At 63.6% G+C, this 14,550-nt stretch overlaps 1 protein-coding gene across 3 annotated transcripts; it reads left to right on the top strand.

Annotated features, from left to right (window-relative positions):
• Positions 1 to 5,385: 5,385 nt before the first annotated feature.
• MUS81 (MUS81 structure-specific endonuclease subunit) lies at positions 5,386 to 14,515 on the top strand. 3 transcript variants are annotated; one of them, XM_007056166.4, is made up of 16 exons: positions 5,386 to 5,894; positions 6,149 to 6,278; positions 6,783 to 6,928; positions 7,230 to 7,316; positions 7,497 to 7,577; positions 7,859 to 7,947; positions 10,488 to 10,646; positions 11,008 to 11,142; positions 11,341 to 11,468; positions 11,759 to 11,871; positions 11,995 to 12,111; positions 12,414 to 12,509; positions 12,903 to 13,025; positions 13,336 to 13,439; positions 13,662 to 13,745; positions 14,118 to 14,515. In XM_007056166.4, exons 1-16 carry the CDS (start codon positions 5,760 to 5,762, stop codon positions 14,182 to 14,184), a joined length of 1,794 nt encoding a protein of 597 aa, XP_007056228.2. In that variant the 5' UTR covers positions 5,386 to 5,759; the 3' UTR covers positions 14,185 to 14,515. The 3 variants fall into 3 exon arrangements, with proteins under 3 accessions (XP_007056228.2, XP_037760850.1, XP_043407583.1); XM_037904922.2 differs by lacking the exon at positions 11,008 to 11,142 and having other exon boundaries at positions 5,435 to 5,894; XM_043551648.1 differs by having other exon boundaries at positions 5,436 to 5,894; positions 13,583 to 14,515.
• Positions 14,516 to 14,550: the final 35 nt, after the last annotated feature.

Raw genomic sequence — 14,550 nt, 5'->3', positions numbered from 1 at the left:
CACAGGAAACTGTGACTCAGAACCAAGGGAGGGATCCCTGTATAAACAGTCCCTGTGGCCAACCCCAGAGGCACCTGGGTCTCAGAGCTGGGCAAGGGTTGTCTGCGGGGCAGGACTGTCTCCAGGCAGGAGAATATCTATCCCATGGGATTAACCAAATGCTCCCTAGATTATCCCCCTCACCAATCAAATTGAGAAACCACCTGTATGTGTGTGGGGGGGGGGGGGGGAGCCACCTGGGTTGGGGACAGCTGGTGAGGAAGGATGATCTGAAGCCAAGACAGTGGCTCTCATGGTGGGGGCAGGTTGGTTCCCCTCCTTTCTCAGCATGACCCCTTGAAGTAGGGTGACCATATGTCCTGTTTTGGCCAGGACAGTCCCTCTTTTAAGCCCTGTCCTGGCCATCCCAACTTTTTTGACAAAAGGGGCATTTGTCCCATTTGCTCTTGCTGACTTCATCAGTTGGCAAGAGCGAATGACAAATGCCCATTTTTGTCAAAAAGGTGTGGTGTGGTGCAGAGAAACTTGCAGGGGGCAGCCAGTGCTCAGGCGAGCAGCGACCCCAGCCACGTGGTGGCGGCAGCCAGAGCTCGGGCGAGCAACGACCCCAGCCATGCGTGGGCAGCAGCCAGGGCTCAGGCGAGCAGCGACCCCAGCCCCGGCTGTGCACAGGAAGGGGGAGGCAGGGCTTGGGTGAGCAGCTCAGGCCAGCCGCGTGGCAGGGCGGGACACTCAGGTTAGGCCCCGCACTTTGTCCCATTTTCTCCTGAAGGTCCCATCTGGGTCAACCTCATGAATATGCATGAACCTATTCATCAATATGTACATTCCTCTTGTCACACACGTTTCCCCTTCCCCTATCCCTTACACCTTCCCCAGCCAGGCTAAAAGCCGTATAGCAGTGGTTCTCAACCAGGGGTAAGTGTACCCCTGGGGTACACAGGGGTCTTCCAGGGGCCACATCAACTCATCTAGATATTTGCCTAGTTTTACAACAGGTTACAGAAAAAGCACTAGTGAAATCAGTACACACTAAAATTTCATACAATGACTTGTATATATTGCTCTATATACTATACCGGGGCGGCCAACCTGAGAAGGAGACAGAATTTACCAATGTACATTGCCAAAGAGCCACAGTAATACGTCAGCAACCCCCCCATGAGCGCCCCCTTACTCCCAGCGCCTCCCACCCACCGGCAGCCCCGCTGACTCCCGCACCTCTGGACATGCAGCATGCAGGAGGCTCTGGTGGGGAGAGGAAGGAGTGAGGGCATGGCAGTCTCAGGGCAGAGGGCAGGAAGGGGTGGAGAGGGGGCAGGGCCTGTGGCAGGGGCAGGGCCTGTGGCAGAGCCAGGGGTTGAGCAGTGAGCCCCCCCCCAACCCTGTACATTGGGAAGTTGGAACCTGTAGCTCCAGCCCCAGAGTCGGTGCCTATACAAGAGCTGCCTGTGGCTCCGGGAGCCACAGGTTGGCCACCCCTGTACTATACACTGAAAGTACAATATTTATATTCCATTTGATTTTTTCATAATTGTCTGGTAAAAAAGAGAAAGCAAGCCATTTTTCAGTAATAGTGTGCTGTGACACTTTTCTATTTTTATGTCTGATTTTGTAAGCAAGTAGTTTTTAAGTGCGGTGAAACTTGGGGGTACGCAAGACAAATCAGACTGTGAAAGGGTTACAGTAGTCTGTAAAAGGTTGAGAATCACTGGCCCTGTAGCTTGGCCAAGGAGGGATGGGGGTTGAGCAAGGCACCTGCCCCCCGGGCTTGGTGGCCAAGATCAGCGGAGCCCCCACTACACTGCTGGGGGGGAAGGTGAGCGACAGAAGGAGTTAAGAAGGGGAGAGGCAGCTAGAGGGGTCTCCTTGGGCATGGTGAGTTCCCCCCTCACCCCCAACCCACAGGCCCCTGCTCCCCCAGCCCTGGGCTCCCCCAGCTCTGCCAGTGCCCCTCACCCCCGACCCACAGCCTCCTGCTCCCCCAGCCCTGGGCTCCCCCAGCTCTGCCAGTGCCCCTCACCCCCGACCCACAGCCCCCTGCTCCCCCAGCCCTGGGCTCCCCCAGCTCTGCCAGTGCCCCTCACCCCCGACCCACAGCCCCCTGCTCCCCCAGCCCTGGGCTCCCCCAGCTCTGCCAGTGCCCCTCACCCCCGACCCACAGCCTCCTGCTCCCCCAGCCCTGGGCTCCCCCAGCTCTGCCAGTGCCCCTCAACCCCGACCCACAACCCCCTCCTCCCCAGCCCTGGGCTCCCCCAGCTCTGCCAGTGCCCCTCACCCCCGACCCACAGCCCCCTGCTCCCCCAGCCCTGGGCTCTCCCAGCTCTGCCAGTGCCCCTCACCCCCGACCCACAGCCCCCTGCTCCCCCAGCCCTGGGCTCCCCCAGCTCTGCCAGTGCCCCTCACCCCCGACCCACAGCCTCCTGCTCCCCCAGCCCTGGGCTCCCCCAGCTCTGCCAGTGCCCCTCACCCCCGACCCACAGCCCCCTGCTCCCCCAGCCCTGGGCTCCCCCAGCTCTGCCAGTGCCCCTCACCCCCGACCCACAGCCCCCTGCTCCCCCAGCCCTGGGCTCCCCCAGCTCTGCCAGTGCCCCTCACCCCCGACCCACAGCCTCCTGCTCCCCCAGCCCTGGGCTCCCCCAGCTCTGCCAGTGCCCCTCACCCCCGACCCACAGCCTCCTGCTCCCCCAGCCCTGGGCTCCCCCAGCTCTGCCAGTGCCCCTCAACCCCGACCCACAACCCCCTCCTCCCCAGCCCAGGGCTCCCCCAGCTCTGCCAGTGCCCCTCACCCCCGACCCACAGCCCCCTGCTCCCCCAGCCCTGGGCTCTCCCAGCTCTGCCAGTGCCCCTCACCCCCGACCCACAGCCTCCTGCTCCCCCAGCCCTGGGCTCTCCCAGTTCTGCCAGTGCCCCTCACCCCCGACCCACAGCCTCCTGCTCCCCCAGCTCTGCCAGTGCCCCTCACCCCCGACCCACAGCCCCCTGCTCCCCCAGCCCTGGGCTCCCCCAGCTCTGCCAGTGCCCCTCACCCCCGACCCACAGCCCCCTGCTCCCCCAGCTCTGCCAGTGCCCCTCACCCCCGACCCACAGCCCCCTGCTCCCCAGCCCTGGGCTCCCCCAGCTCTGCCAGTGCCCCTCACCCCCGACCCACAGCCCCCTGCTCCCCCAGCCCTGGGCTCCCCCAGCTCTGCCAGTGCCCCTCACCCCCAACCCACAGCCTCCTGCTCCCCCAGCCCTAGGCTCCCCCAGCTCTGCCAGTGGCCCTCACCCCCGACCCACAGCACCCTGCTCCCCCAGCCCTGGGCTCTCCCAGTGCCCCTCACCCCCGACCCACAGCCTCCTGCTCCCCCAGCCCTGGGCTCTCCCAGCTCTGCCAGTGCCCCTCACCCCCGACCCACAGCCCCCTGCTCCCCCAGCCCTGGGCTCCCCCAGCTCTGCCAGTGCCCCTCACCCCCGACCCACAGCCTCCTGCTCCCCCAGCCCTGGGCTCCCCCAGCTCTGCCAGTGCCCCTCACCCCCGACCCACAGCCCCCTGCTCCCCCAGCCCTGGGCTCCCCCCGCTCTGCCAGTGCCCCTCACCCCCGACCCACAGCCCCCTGCTCCCCCAGCCCTGGGCTCCCCCAGCTCTGCCAGTGCCCCTCACCCCCGACCCACAGCCTCCTGCTCCCCCAGCCCTGGGCTCCCCCAGCTCTGCCAGTGCCCCTCAACCCCGACCCACAACCCCCTCCTCCCCAGCCCTGGGCTCCCCCAGCTCTGCCAGTGCCCCTCACCCCCGACCCACAGCCCCCTGCTCCCCCAGCCCTGGGCTCTCCCAGCTCTGCCAGTGCCCCTCACCCCCGACCCACAGCCTCCTGCTCCCCCAGCCCTGGGCTCTCCCAGTTCTGCCAGTGCCCCTCACCCCCGACCCACAGCCTCCTGCTCCCCCAGCTCTGCCAGTGCCCCTCACCCCCGACCCACAGCCCCCTGCTCCCCCAGCTCTGCCAGTGCCCCTCACCCCCGACCCACAGCCCCCTGCTCCCCAGCCCTGGGCTCCCCCAGCTCTGCCAGTGCCCCTCACCCCCGACCCACAGCCTCCTGCTCCCCCAGCCCTAGGCTCCCCCAGCTCTGCCAGTGGCCCTCACCCCTGACCCACAGCACCCTGCTCCCCCAGCCCTGGGCTCTCCCAGTGCCCCTCACCCCCGACCCACAGCCTCCTGCTCCCCCAGCCCTGGGCTCTCCCAGCTCTGCCAGTGCCCCTCACCCCCGACCCACAGCCCCCTGCTCCCCCAGCCCTGGGCTCCCCCAGCTCTGCCAGTGCCCCTCAACCCCGACCCACAGCCCCCTCCTCCCCAGCCCTGGGCTCCCCCAGCTCTGCCAGTGCCCCTCACCCCCGACCCACAGCCTCCTGCTCCCCCAGCCCTGGGCTCCCCCAGCTCTGCCAGTGCCCCTCACCCCCGACCCACAGCCCCCTGCTCCCCCAGCCCTGGGCTCCCCCAGCTCTGCCAGTGCCCCTCACCCCCGACCCACAGCCCCCTGCTCCCCCAGCTCTGCCAGTGCCCCTCACCCCCGACCCACAGCCCCCTGCTCCCCCAGCCCTAGGCTCCCCCAGCTCTGCCAGTGCCCCTCACCCCCGACCCACAGCCCCCGGCTCCCCCAGCTCTGCCAGTGCCCCTCACCCCCGACCCACAGCCTCCTGCTCCCCCAGCCCTGGGCTCCCCCAGCTCTGCCAGTGCCCCTCACCCCCGACCCACAGCCCCCTGCTCCCCCAGCTCTGCCAGTGCCCCTCACCCCCGACCCACAGCCCCCTGCTCCCCCAGCCCTAGGCTCCCCCAGCTCTGCCAGTGCCCCTCACCCCCGACCCACAGCCCCCTGCTCCCCCAGCTCTGCCAGTGCCCCTCACCCCCGACCCACAGCCTCCTGCTCCCCCAGCCCTGGGCTCCCCCAGCTCTGCCAGTGCCCCTCACCCCCGACCCACAGCCCCCTGCTCCCCCAGCTCTGCCAGTGCCCCTCACCCCCGACCCACAGCCTCCTGCTCCCCCAGCCCTGGGCTCCCCCAGCTCTGCCAGTGCCCCTCCCCCCCGACCCCCAGCCCCCTGCTCCCCCAGCTCTGCCAGTGCCCCTCACCCCCGACCCACAGCCCCCTGCTCCCCCAGCCCTGGGCTCCCCCAGCTCTGCCAGTGCCCCTCACCCCCGACCCACAGCCCCCTGCTCCCCCAGCTCTGCCAGTGCCCCTCACCCCCGACCCACAGCCTCCTGCTCCCCCAGCCCTGGGCTCCCCCAGCTCTGCCAGTGCTCCCGGCCTCGACCCCCGATTCTCTTTCTGTTCCGAGCGGCACCCGCAGAGCTCGGGCATCGCGGAGTTTCCGGCTTTCTGATGGCGCTGGAGAGCCCCTCCGGGCACACTCTAGCCCGGGCGTCGCCGCTCTCTATGGTTCCCAGCGGCCACGGGCGGTGCTCCGAGAAGCCGGGGCCCCGGCGGGAAAAGGGTAGAATCGCTTCCGGCTCAGGGGTCGCGGTGCCGTCCCCCCCGCCCCCGCGGAGCAGAGTGTGGGGGTCTCCCCCATGCTGCAGCTAGTGGGTCAGCGGGAACCCAGGAGTCCGGGGGAACCCCTCCCATCTTGTTGGGGGGCTGGCTGTCGCCGCCTCATCCCCTTACCATTAAAGAGGGACTCCGATCGGGGGCGGCAGAGCCAGGACGCCCCCCATCCCCGCGTCCCCCCGCTGGGGCTGGATCGGAGCCAGCGCCCCCGAGAGGGGAAAGGCCCCGGGTCCCTGCGGAGATGGCGGCCCCCCGGCGGCTGGGGCGGAAGAAGCCGGTGCCCGCCTGCCCTAACCCCCTCTTCGTGCAGTGGCTGACCGAGTGGAGGGATGAGGCCGCTGAGAAGGGCAAGAAGACCCAGTTCGTGTATCAGAGGGTGAGCTCGCCCCCTCCCCGCAGGAGTCCCGGTTCCTGCCCCCCGCTCTGAGCACTGCACTGCACTCCCCTCCCGAGCTGGGACTAGAACCCAGGAGTCCTGGTCCTCAGCCCCCTGACCTAACCCACTAGACCCCACTCCCCTGCGAGAGCTTGGCGAGAACCCAGGAGTCCTGGCTCCTATTGCTGGGACCCCATTGGGAGGGGTGTGTGGGGGCTGGAGGCTCCCCGTGTCAGTGTTTCTTCCCCCCTCAGGCTCTGGGCTCCCTTCGAAGGTACCCGCTGCCCCTGGACAGTGGGCGTGAGGCCGCGATTCTGCAGCATTTTGGGGACGGGATCTGCCGGAGGCTGGACGAGCGGCTGGAGAGGCACCGTGCTGAGCAGGGTAGGTGAAGAGCACCAGGGATGGGGTGTCAGGACTGAAGGGGTCCCCCAAGATGGCATGGTGTGAGGAGAAGGCTGAAGGAGGCTGAGCGGGGGGTGGGCAGCCACACAGGGGCATAGGTGCACTGGGGTGTACAGGGCTCCTGGGTAGTTGGTTCCACTCGGTTTAGGGATCCTTAGCAACTGTGGTAGATTTAAAATCAAATGACAGTGCTTTGTTATTGTAGGGTCTCTCCTAGGGAGTGGGAGGGTATTGTCTCCCCCTCCCTCCTATCAGGCCCGTCCTCGAGCCTAGCAAGTGAGAGGTTGCTCCCAGTAAGGAGCCCTCCGTGCCTCCTGGCCCTGTCCCAGCTGGAGGGTGGGGGTCAGGGTCGGGCTGGCTGAGGGAGGCAGGGAACGGGAGACAGGGCCTGTCCTCTCTCGGGGGCCCTGGGCCTGGATCGGAGCCTCTGCAGGGGAACTGGCTGCTTGGGGAGCTCCTATCTTATTTCTATTTGAACCCTAGGTGCAGATGCCCCCCTTGAAGCCATGGGAAGGGCCAGCCCCTCCATGGGGGGCCAGGAAAGTGATCCCCCTGGCACAGAGCACCGCTCCCTCAGCAACCCCTCTGCCTCACAGACCTTACTTGGGGATTTGGAGCCTCCCCCCACGGTGAGAGCACTGCCTCTGGCAGAAGGGCTGGGAGCCAGGACTCCTGGGTTCTATTTCCTGGCTCTGGGAAGGGAATGGGGTATAGTGGTTAGAGAAGGGAGGGGTGTGGAGTCAGGACTCCTGGGTTCTATCCCTGGCTCTGACTCTCAGACGCTAGGTAAGTCCCCTTGCCTCTCTGGGGTGGAGTGGGTTTGTGTGAGAGACACTGGGTTGCAGGGACAGGTTGGGGCTTGGGGGGATGTCAGAGGCAGCGAGGGGATCAGAGCTGGGGGATCCTGCTAATTGTCACTTTTCTTTCCAGAGGAAGGCCCGTCCCCCCCGGCAGTATGTCCCAGCCCCACACTCCGGGGCCTATGCTGTGCTGCTAGCCCTCTATAAGGACAGCATGGTAAGCCTGGAATCCTGGGTTCCATGCCCAGCTCTGGGAGGGGTGTGAGGTCTAATGGTTAGAGCAGTGGGCTGGGAGGCAGGACTCCTGGGTTCTATTCTTAGCTCTGCAAGTGGTGTTTGGAGCCTGGCCTCCTATGTTCTCTTCCCCAGTGCTGACTCCTCCTGCTCCCCCTTACAGAGCCCACGCAGCCGGGGGTTCCTGACGAAGCCTGAGCTGCAGCGGGCAGCTCAGCCGCTGTGTGACAAATCCTTCACCCTGGTGAGTGAGAGCTGCCTTGGAGAATCCCCCGGCCTGCCATCCCCTTTCAGTCCGGGCACCATCAAACACCCATCATGAGGTTCCGGAGTTGATGGGTTCTGAAGATGGCTTGAGGAGCCATCGCTCCTGGCGCAGGGATCTGAAGTCCATCACCCCACCCCCTCAAGTTTCCCTACCCCCTCTGCTTCCCCCAGCCTTGCCTTCCTCCCTTGCTCCAAGCTCTGCTGGGGCTCAGGTAGGTCCCACCCAGCAGAGTCACATGGGGTATCTGTGTCTTGCAGGGCGACCCTGGAAATAGGTACACGGCGTGGGCATCGGTGGGTACCTTGATCCGCAAAGAGCTGGTGCTGAAAACCAATGTCCCAGCCAGGTAGGGGGTGCTGTGCTGCAGGGGACACGATACAGGGCTTGCTAGGGGCATCGTGGTATGAGGGGGTGCTGGGCTTTGGAGGGGGTGCCGTGTTGTAAGGAATGGGGGGCTCATCAGGGAGTAGTGTACTGCTGGGAGTTGTTGTGGACATGGCCCGGCCTTTACACAGTCTCCTGGTGGTAACCCCAGCACCCACGGGCCCACACCTTCCCCAAGGGCTGCTGAGCAGTCTTAGTAACTCACTGTGGGTCTCCGCTGGGCTTGCTGCAGAAATCAAAACTCCTGCAGCAGCTTTTCCTTCCTAGGGAGCGATACCAGGATCTGCGGTGAGGCAGGGCAGCATGGCCAGGCCGAAGGAGCATTGATTAGTCACCTGGGATCCAGTGTCACAGGGTCCTCAGGCCGGCCTGGAAAAGCCACACTTAGAGTCCATGTTGGTAGCAGCAGCGGCTTTGCCACACCCTGGTTCTCTGCGCTCCGTCTTCACTCTGTCCATGCAGGTGTCCTGTCTGTTCACAGCAGCAACCTTCAAACCAGCCCCTTGACAGCTTGTTCCTTTGTTTCAGCTGGGGGGTTTCTTTCAAGGCCCAGAATGCCCTTTGACGCTGGGCCATCCAGAGCGCTTTGTCTGGCTCGCCCTTCGATACAGCTCAGTGCTGGGAGCAGCTCGGGAGCTAATTGCATTACAAATCTCCAGTAATACCCTGCCATCCCACTGAAGGAGTAGGTCTGTTTCTTGGTTTGGGAAGCAGGCCAGTCCTTAACAGCCTCCACCTTTGCAGATTCTGGCCTTCTACAGCTACTCCCCACCTTGTGTCCTAGATAAGCCACCTCAGCAATCCCCACTCTACACTTTCCACCTTTAAGGGGGTCAGGTACCCCCCTAACCTAGGCCACATGCTCTTCCCAGATGTGGCTAGAAATGTCATCAATATATGCTTAGGCCAAGTTCTCCATTCGTAACTGAGCTACCAGACGCTGAAAGATGGTAGATGGCCCTTTAGGACAGAGGGTAAAACCAGGAAATCCTAGAGCTCCGCTGAGGGGTGAAGGCACCTGGTACCTGCCAGTCGCCCTTGGTGAGCTCCATGGTGCTACGGTAACATGCATCCCCACTTGTCTAGAATCTCTTCCATTGAAGGCATGGGCTAAGCATCAGACACTGTGATTGCATGACACTTTCCCTAATCCACAGAGAAACCATCGCCCCCTGCTGTGTGGGTGCCAGCACCACAGCTGTGGCCCAGGCACTGTTGGGCAGCTGAATCCCCCCAAGGCGAGCATGTCAGATATATTCTTTTCCAGGTCATGGGCATTTTCCCCTTGACTGAAAGGAGAGCATCTAATGGGAGGGTTGGCCACCATCTCCATCTGGTGGACAGCTAGGCTGGTGCACTCTGGTCTGCTGGAGGATACCTGCATGGAACATCACAGCCCCTGCCGCCCAAGCTTACAGCTTATTCTGCACTGGGATGAGTGTCATAAGCTGGTCCCCTAGTCCATGTTACTGGGCACAGGCTTGCTGCCCACCAGCCTGCAGGGAGGGGAATCCAGCCTCTGGGGCCCTGGGTGTTTAAGTCTCCCAGAGCCTGAGCAGAGTCCAGTCCCTACCCCTGTTTTGGTCCCTTGGCACACTAAGGGTACAGCTCCTCCTGTGAGCTTAGACCCTGGGCACAGCACTGACCCCTCAGACTGCCCCATACTCAGCCCCTGTCCCAAGGCGTGAGCTTTCTGGGTCCAGCTCAGCTCCCACAGGAGCCCTGCAGCAGCTATGAAGCAGATATTGCACCCGGACCCCACCCCGAAACTCACCTGCTGCCCTTTTACCTCATCACATGCAGCAGAGAGAGCTCAGATCCTGCAGCCCGACCTCCTGCCTGCAGTGCCTGCCACTAGCTCCCCTTCCCTTGGGAGGCCTCCACCCAGCTGGGCTCAGGCAGGGCCCCTGCTTCAAGGCTACTCTGTCGAAAATGGCCCAAACCTCCCAAGAGCTTAGCTCCTCCCCTTTATAACTGTCCAGCCTCCTCTGACCGGTGACTCCCTCATCAGCCGCACCAGGCAAGCCCGGCCCCACAACCTCACTGCCCAGGCCGCCTCCTGCCGCTACCCCAGCTCTCCTGGGGGGGCCAGTCTGTTGTCTAGGTCTAGAGTGAGTCCATTGCTGTGGCCGAGCACCTCATGTCGATGCTGCTCTGTGACTCCTTTGCCACCGGCCTTCAGACTCTCCGCCCACTGTGGGGGCAAACAAGGCGTCGGGCAGGTGAAAGGCTGCACCTCAAAGGGAGCATCCCGCGTGGGAAGGAGCCAGGCAGCCAGTTCCTGCTCCCACTCGGAGAGCCTAAATTGTACCCACGCCTTCCCTAGATCCTCACAGAGGCTTAATAGGGGCAGGGCAGGTGGGGTGGGGGGCTCAGTAGGGGGTTTTGTGCTGCCTGGAGGTTTGCTAGTGCCGTGCTGCAAGGCTGGGGACTTGGGAGGTGCCAGGCTGTGGGGGCAGTGGAGGGGACTCAGTGGGTACAGATGCCCTTTGCTCCCCGCAGGTACTCTCTGACACCGCAGGGGCTGGTGCTAGCCCAGAGGCTTGTGGCTGTGGAGCAGGCCCTGATTTCAGAGGGTCGAGCCCCAGAATCCAAGACACCCCAGGGCACAGAGCCCACGGATCCTGCTGGGCAGGAGAAACTGCGCCCAGAGCCCCAGCTGTGAGTGCCAGCTCCAGACAGCCTGTGTGAGCCGGGGTGTAGTCACGGGGGGGGGGGGGCAGAACTCCTGAGTTCTGCAGTACTGGGGGGAATGGGGTCTAGCACGTTCGAGCAGAGGTGGTGGGAGTCGAGGGAGGGGGAAGGGAAGTGGGAACTAATGGTTAGGCTCCATTCATTGTGGTCTCTCTAGACCCAGCCACTGGCAATGTTAACCCATTCTTTGCTGATCACTGTAGCAGAAGCTCCCAACTTTCCGCACCCCTGTGCTCTCTGTGGGGGGCTGGGACAGGACTTCCCCACCTTTCCTGGCCCCTCTCCAGGGCTGTGTTCTCACTGTGCTGTCTGCCCCACTTTGCTGCAGGCTTGACAGTGCCCTGGGACCCCTGGAGGGGACAGCGGGTGGCTCTGGAGGGCAGAGGCCCCATGACCCTGAATTCGTGCTGAGACCTGGCCAGTTTGACATCATCCTGTGTGTGGATTTCATCGAGACCATGGGGTGCGCTGGGGGGCCCGAGCTTCTGGCTGGGGGGACTGAGGGAGGGGGTTATAGGGCATCCTGAGCAGGGAGGCTTATTATGGGGATCCCAAGCAGGCTGGGCTCTGGGGGAGGGAGGTCACTCAGTGTCCAGGAGGGTTGGGGGCATCTCAGGGGCCTCCTGAGCAGGCCCCAGTCCCACACCGTCTCTCCCTACAGTGGCCCAGCAGCCCGGAAGCAGGACCTGATGGCTGAGCTGCGCAGGAACGCCGTGCCCTTCGACGTGCGCAAGCTGCATGTGGGAGACTTCATGTGGGTCGCCCGTGAGAGAGTCCAGCCCCGTCCAGGTAGGAGCCCCCAGGCCAGCAGGGAGGGAGGGAGGGCTCCTTGAGTGTAACTGGTTCTGCCTGAGCCCATGGCTCTGAGGGGTGGCCCCACCCCACACATCCCAGTGGGGCACTACCCTGGCCCTAGGGTAGAGGTACTGAGGGGGGTCCCTGGCTGCCACTCCAAGTGTGTGTGGGAGAAAATATGGGGGTGGCAGAGACTCACAGCACCAAGATTGCCTCATTCTGGCCATGCATAGACAGGGGGGTGGGGTCTTGTTCTCCCCTTCCTGAGTCCCATCTCACCCCAGGGCAGCTGCACCTGCCCCCAGCGCGGGAGCTGGCCCTGGACTATGTGGTGGAGCGGAAGCGAATGGCTGACCTGTGTGGGAGCATCATCGACGGGCGCTTCCGTGAGCAGAAGGTGCGGGGGAATGTGGTGCCTAAGGGATTGAGGAGGGGATCTGGGGGCTGTCTGGATGGAGTCATGGGGTGGGAGCCAGGGTGGATCTCCCTCCCATGCTAACCCCCCACTCCATCCCCCCAGTTCCGTCTGTGTCGCTGTGGCCTGCGCCACCCCATCTACCTGCTGGAGGAATCCGGATCAACCCAGCACCTGAGCCTGCCCGAGAGCACTCTGCAGCAGGCAGCCACCAGCACCCAGGTATGGGGACCCCTGCCCAGGACCCTGGTACAGCAACCCCGCCGCAGGACACTCCCCTCCCATACACATACAGCTCCTGAGCCTCCCACAGAGCGCCCCGCATCAGGTGACCACCAGCATCCAGCTACGGATTCCCCAACCCAGCACCCAGATGCAGGGGCCCTTCTGTGTCCGCTCCCCCTAACAATGGCACAGGGTTAAGGCCAGAAAATTTTCGAACCTCAAGGAGGCTGTGAACCCAGATGCCCTGTCTTCCCCGCCCACTAGCCCCACTCCCTAATGCTCTATTCCCCCACACCCAGGTAGTGGATGGCTTCTTTGTCAAACGTACCCGTGACCTGCGGGAATCAGCTGCGTATCTGACCATCATGACACGTCGTCTGAATAGCCTGTATGGGGTGAGCAAGGGGCTGCGGGAGGGAAGCTGAGCCCAGGGCTGGGCTGGGGGTCAGGACTGAGGGGCACTGGCAGAGCTGGGGGGAGGGGTGCACATGGCTGGGCTAGCGCAGGGCTGTGGGTTAAGAGTGAGAGGCACCGGCAGATCTGGGGGAGGGGGAGTCCAGGGCTGGGCTAGCTGGAGGCTGTGGGTTGGGAGTGAGAGGGGGTGGCAGAGATGGAGGTTTGGGAGCCCAGGGCTGGGCGCTGTGGGTCAGGAGTGAGAGGGGGTGGCAGAGCTGGGAAGAAGGAGCCTGGGGCTGGGCTAGGAGGGGGCTGTGCATCTGGAGTGAGGGGTGCCAGCCAGGAGTAGGGGATGGTTGGTTGGATTTATGAGGTGCCCCTTTCTTCCCCAGAACAAGACCCTGATGAGCTGCACCAAGGAAGAGTCTCAGGGCCGCGGCCCGCTGCAGCCCAACAGCGACTCCTGCATCCTAATGACCTTCCAGGAGTTCAATGAGGGAGCTGTCAAGAACAAGGTGAGACTGGGCAGAGTGGCCATGACCCTGTTTCCAGCCCCAGGACAGGGAATGGGTCCGGGGGCACTGGCTGTGATCTGTCCCCAGGACAGGGGAAATGGCTGGCTTAGGGGGCAGGGAATGGGACGTGGAGCCTTTCCCCTTCCGGGGATGCTGGCTGTGATCCAGGGCAGGGGACTGGTTGGCTCCAGGAGCTGGGATGGCTCTGTCCTTTCCCAGGATCCTACCCTAGGGCTGGATTACTGGAGGACACCTTGGCAGTTCCCCCTGGCTCTGACCCCCTGTCCCCCATTTCTCTCTGGCTCCCTAGGCCCAGACTGTGCGTGAGGTGTTCGCTCGGCAGCTCATGCAGATCAGTGGAGTGAGCGGAGAGAAAGCAGCCGCCATTTTGGAGAGATACAGCACACCGGCCAGGTACAGGGCCCACCTGCCTGGGTTCTGGCCCCAGCTCTGGGAGGGGAGTGGGGTTTGGTGGGAGAGCAGTGGAAGGGCTGGGAGCCAGGACTCCTGGGTTCCTTTCCTATTTGACTGAGTGTCTGTCTTGTTCCATGCCTCAGTTTCCCCTACTCTAGAAAGCTTGGGGGTTGGGAGCCCAAGTCCCTGCCCCCCCCTCACTGTCTGTCTCCACCCCATCAGCCTGCTGGCCGCCTACTCTACCTGCCCAGACCCTGAGAGCAGGGACAAGCTGCTGAGCACCATCAAGTGTGGCAAACTGCAGAGGTGAGAGTAAGCAGCGCGTGGACCCTCAGGCTTGACCCACGCCCCCTGCCAGCCTGGTACTAGGGTCCCCCTTGCCAGTGCCCCTTATCCCCAACCCACAGCCCCGGGCTCCCCCTCAGTCCAGCTGATTCATTCACTCCAGGGATCAGTAAAACCTCCCTCTGTCTTCAAAAGCTTATTTAGGATTTTTGAATTATCTCCTGGCTTTTGGGCTATTTTAGTCCCTGGGGTCTAGAGGGAGGCAGGGAGCCAGGACTCCTAGGGTCTCTGTGCTCAGTTTCTGGCTGTAGCAGATGGTCGGAAGTTGGGGCCTCCTGCTGTGCCCCTCCCCTAGCCCTAACACCCCTTTCCCCATTGTGCTTCCTCCCCCAGGAACCTGGGCCCTGCCCTGAGCAGGACACTCTCCCAGCTGTACTGCAGCCCTGGCCCCCTCTCCTGAACAGGGGGAATCTCATCTGTCCTGTTGCCAGGGCCCCCAGCACCTCAGGCTTCGCCCTGGGCCTAGTGCTCTAGCTGGGGACTGCAGGGGTGCTGTAGCCCTTTGACAGGGGTGCTGCTGGGCAGGGAGCCAGCTCCCTTCTCCTGGGGCAGAGCGGTCAGGTGGGGACTCTGCCTCTGTGGGGTGTACGCCCAGGGGGCATGGTGGCCTTGCAGGGAGGGAGGCTTCTGGGTGTGTGTAGAAGGACTGTCTAGGGCTTTCGGCCCCAGTGTTTGTTTTAATGAATCTTTGTATTTCCCTTCTTCCAATAAATTTGATTATTCCTTTGTTCCTACTGGGATTTTCCTTCCTGCAAGGGGGTCCAGG

The sequence above is a fragment of the Chelonia mydas genome, chromosome 7, assembly GCF_015237465.2.
Source record: "Chelonia mydas isolate rCheMyd1 chromosome 7, rCheMyd1.pri.v2, whole genome shotgun sequence".
Lineage (NCBI taxonomy): Eukaryota > Metazoa > Chordata > Testudines > Cheloniidae > Chelonia > Chelonia mydas.
The sequence above is the reverse complement of the archived record's forward strand: the minus strand, read 5'-3'. Positions and strand labels throughout refer to the sequence as shown.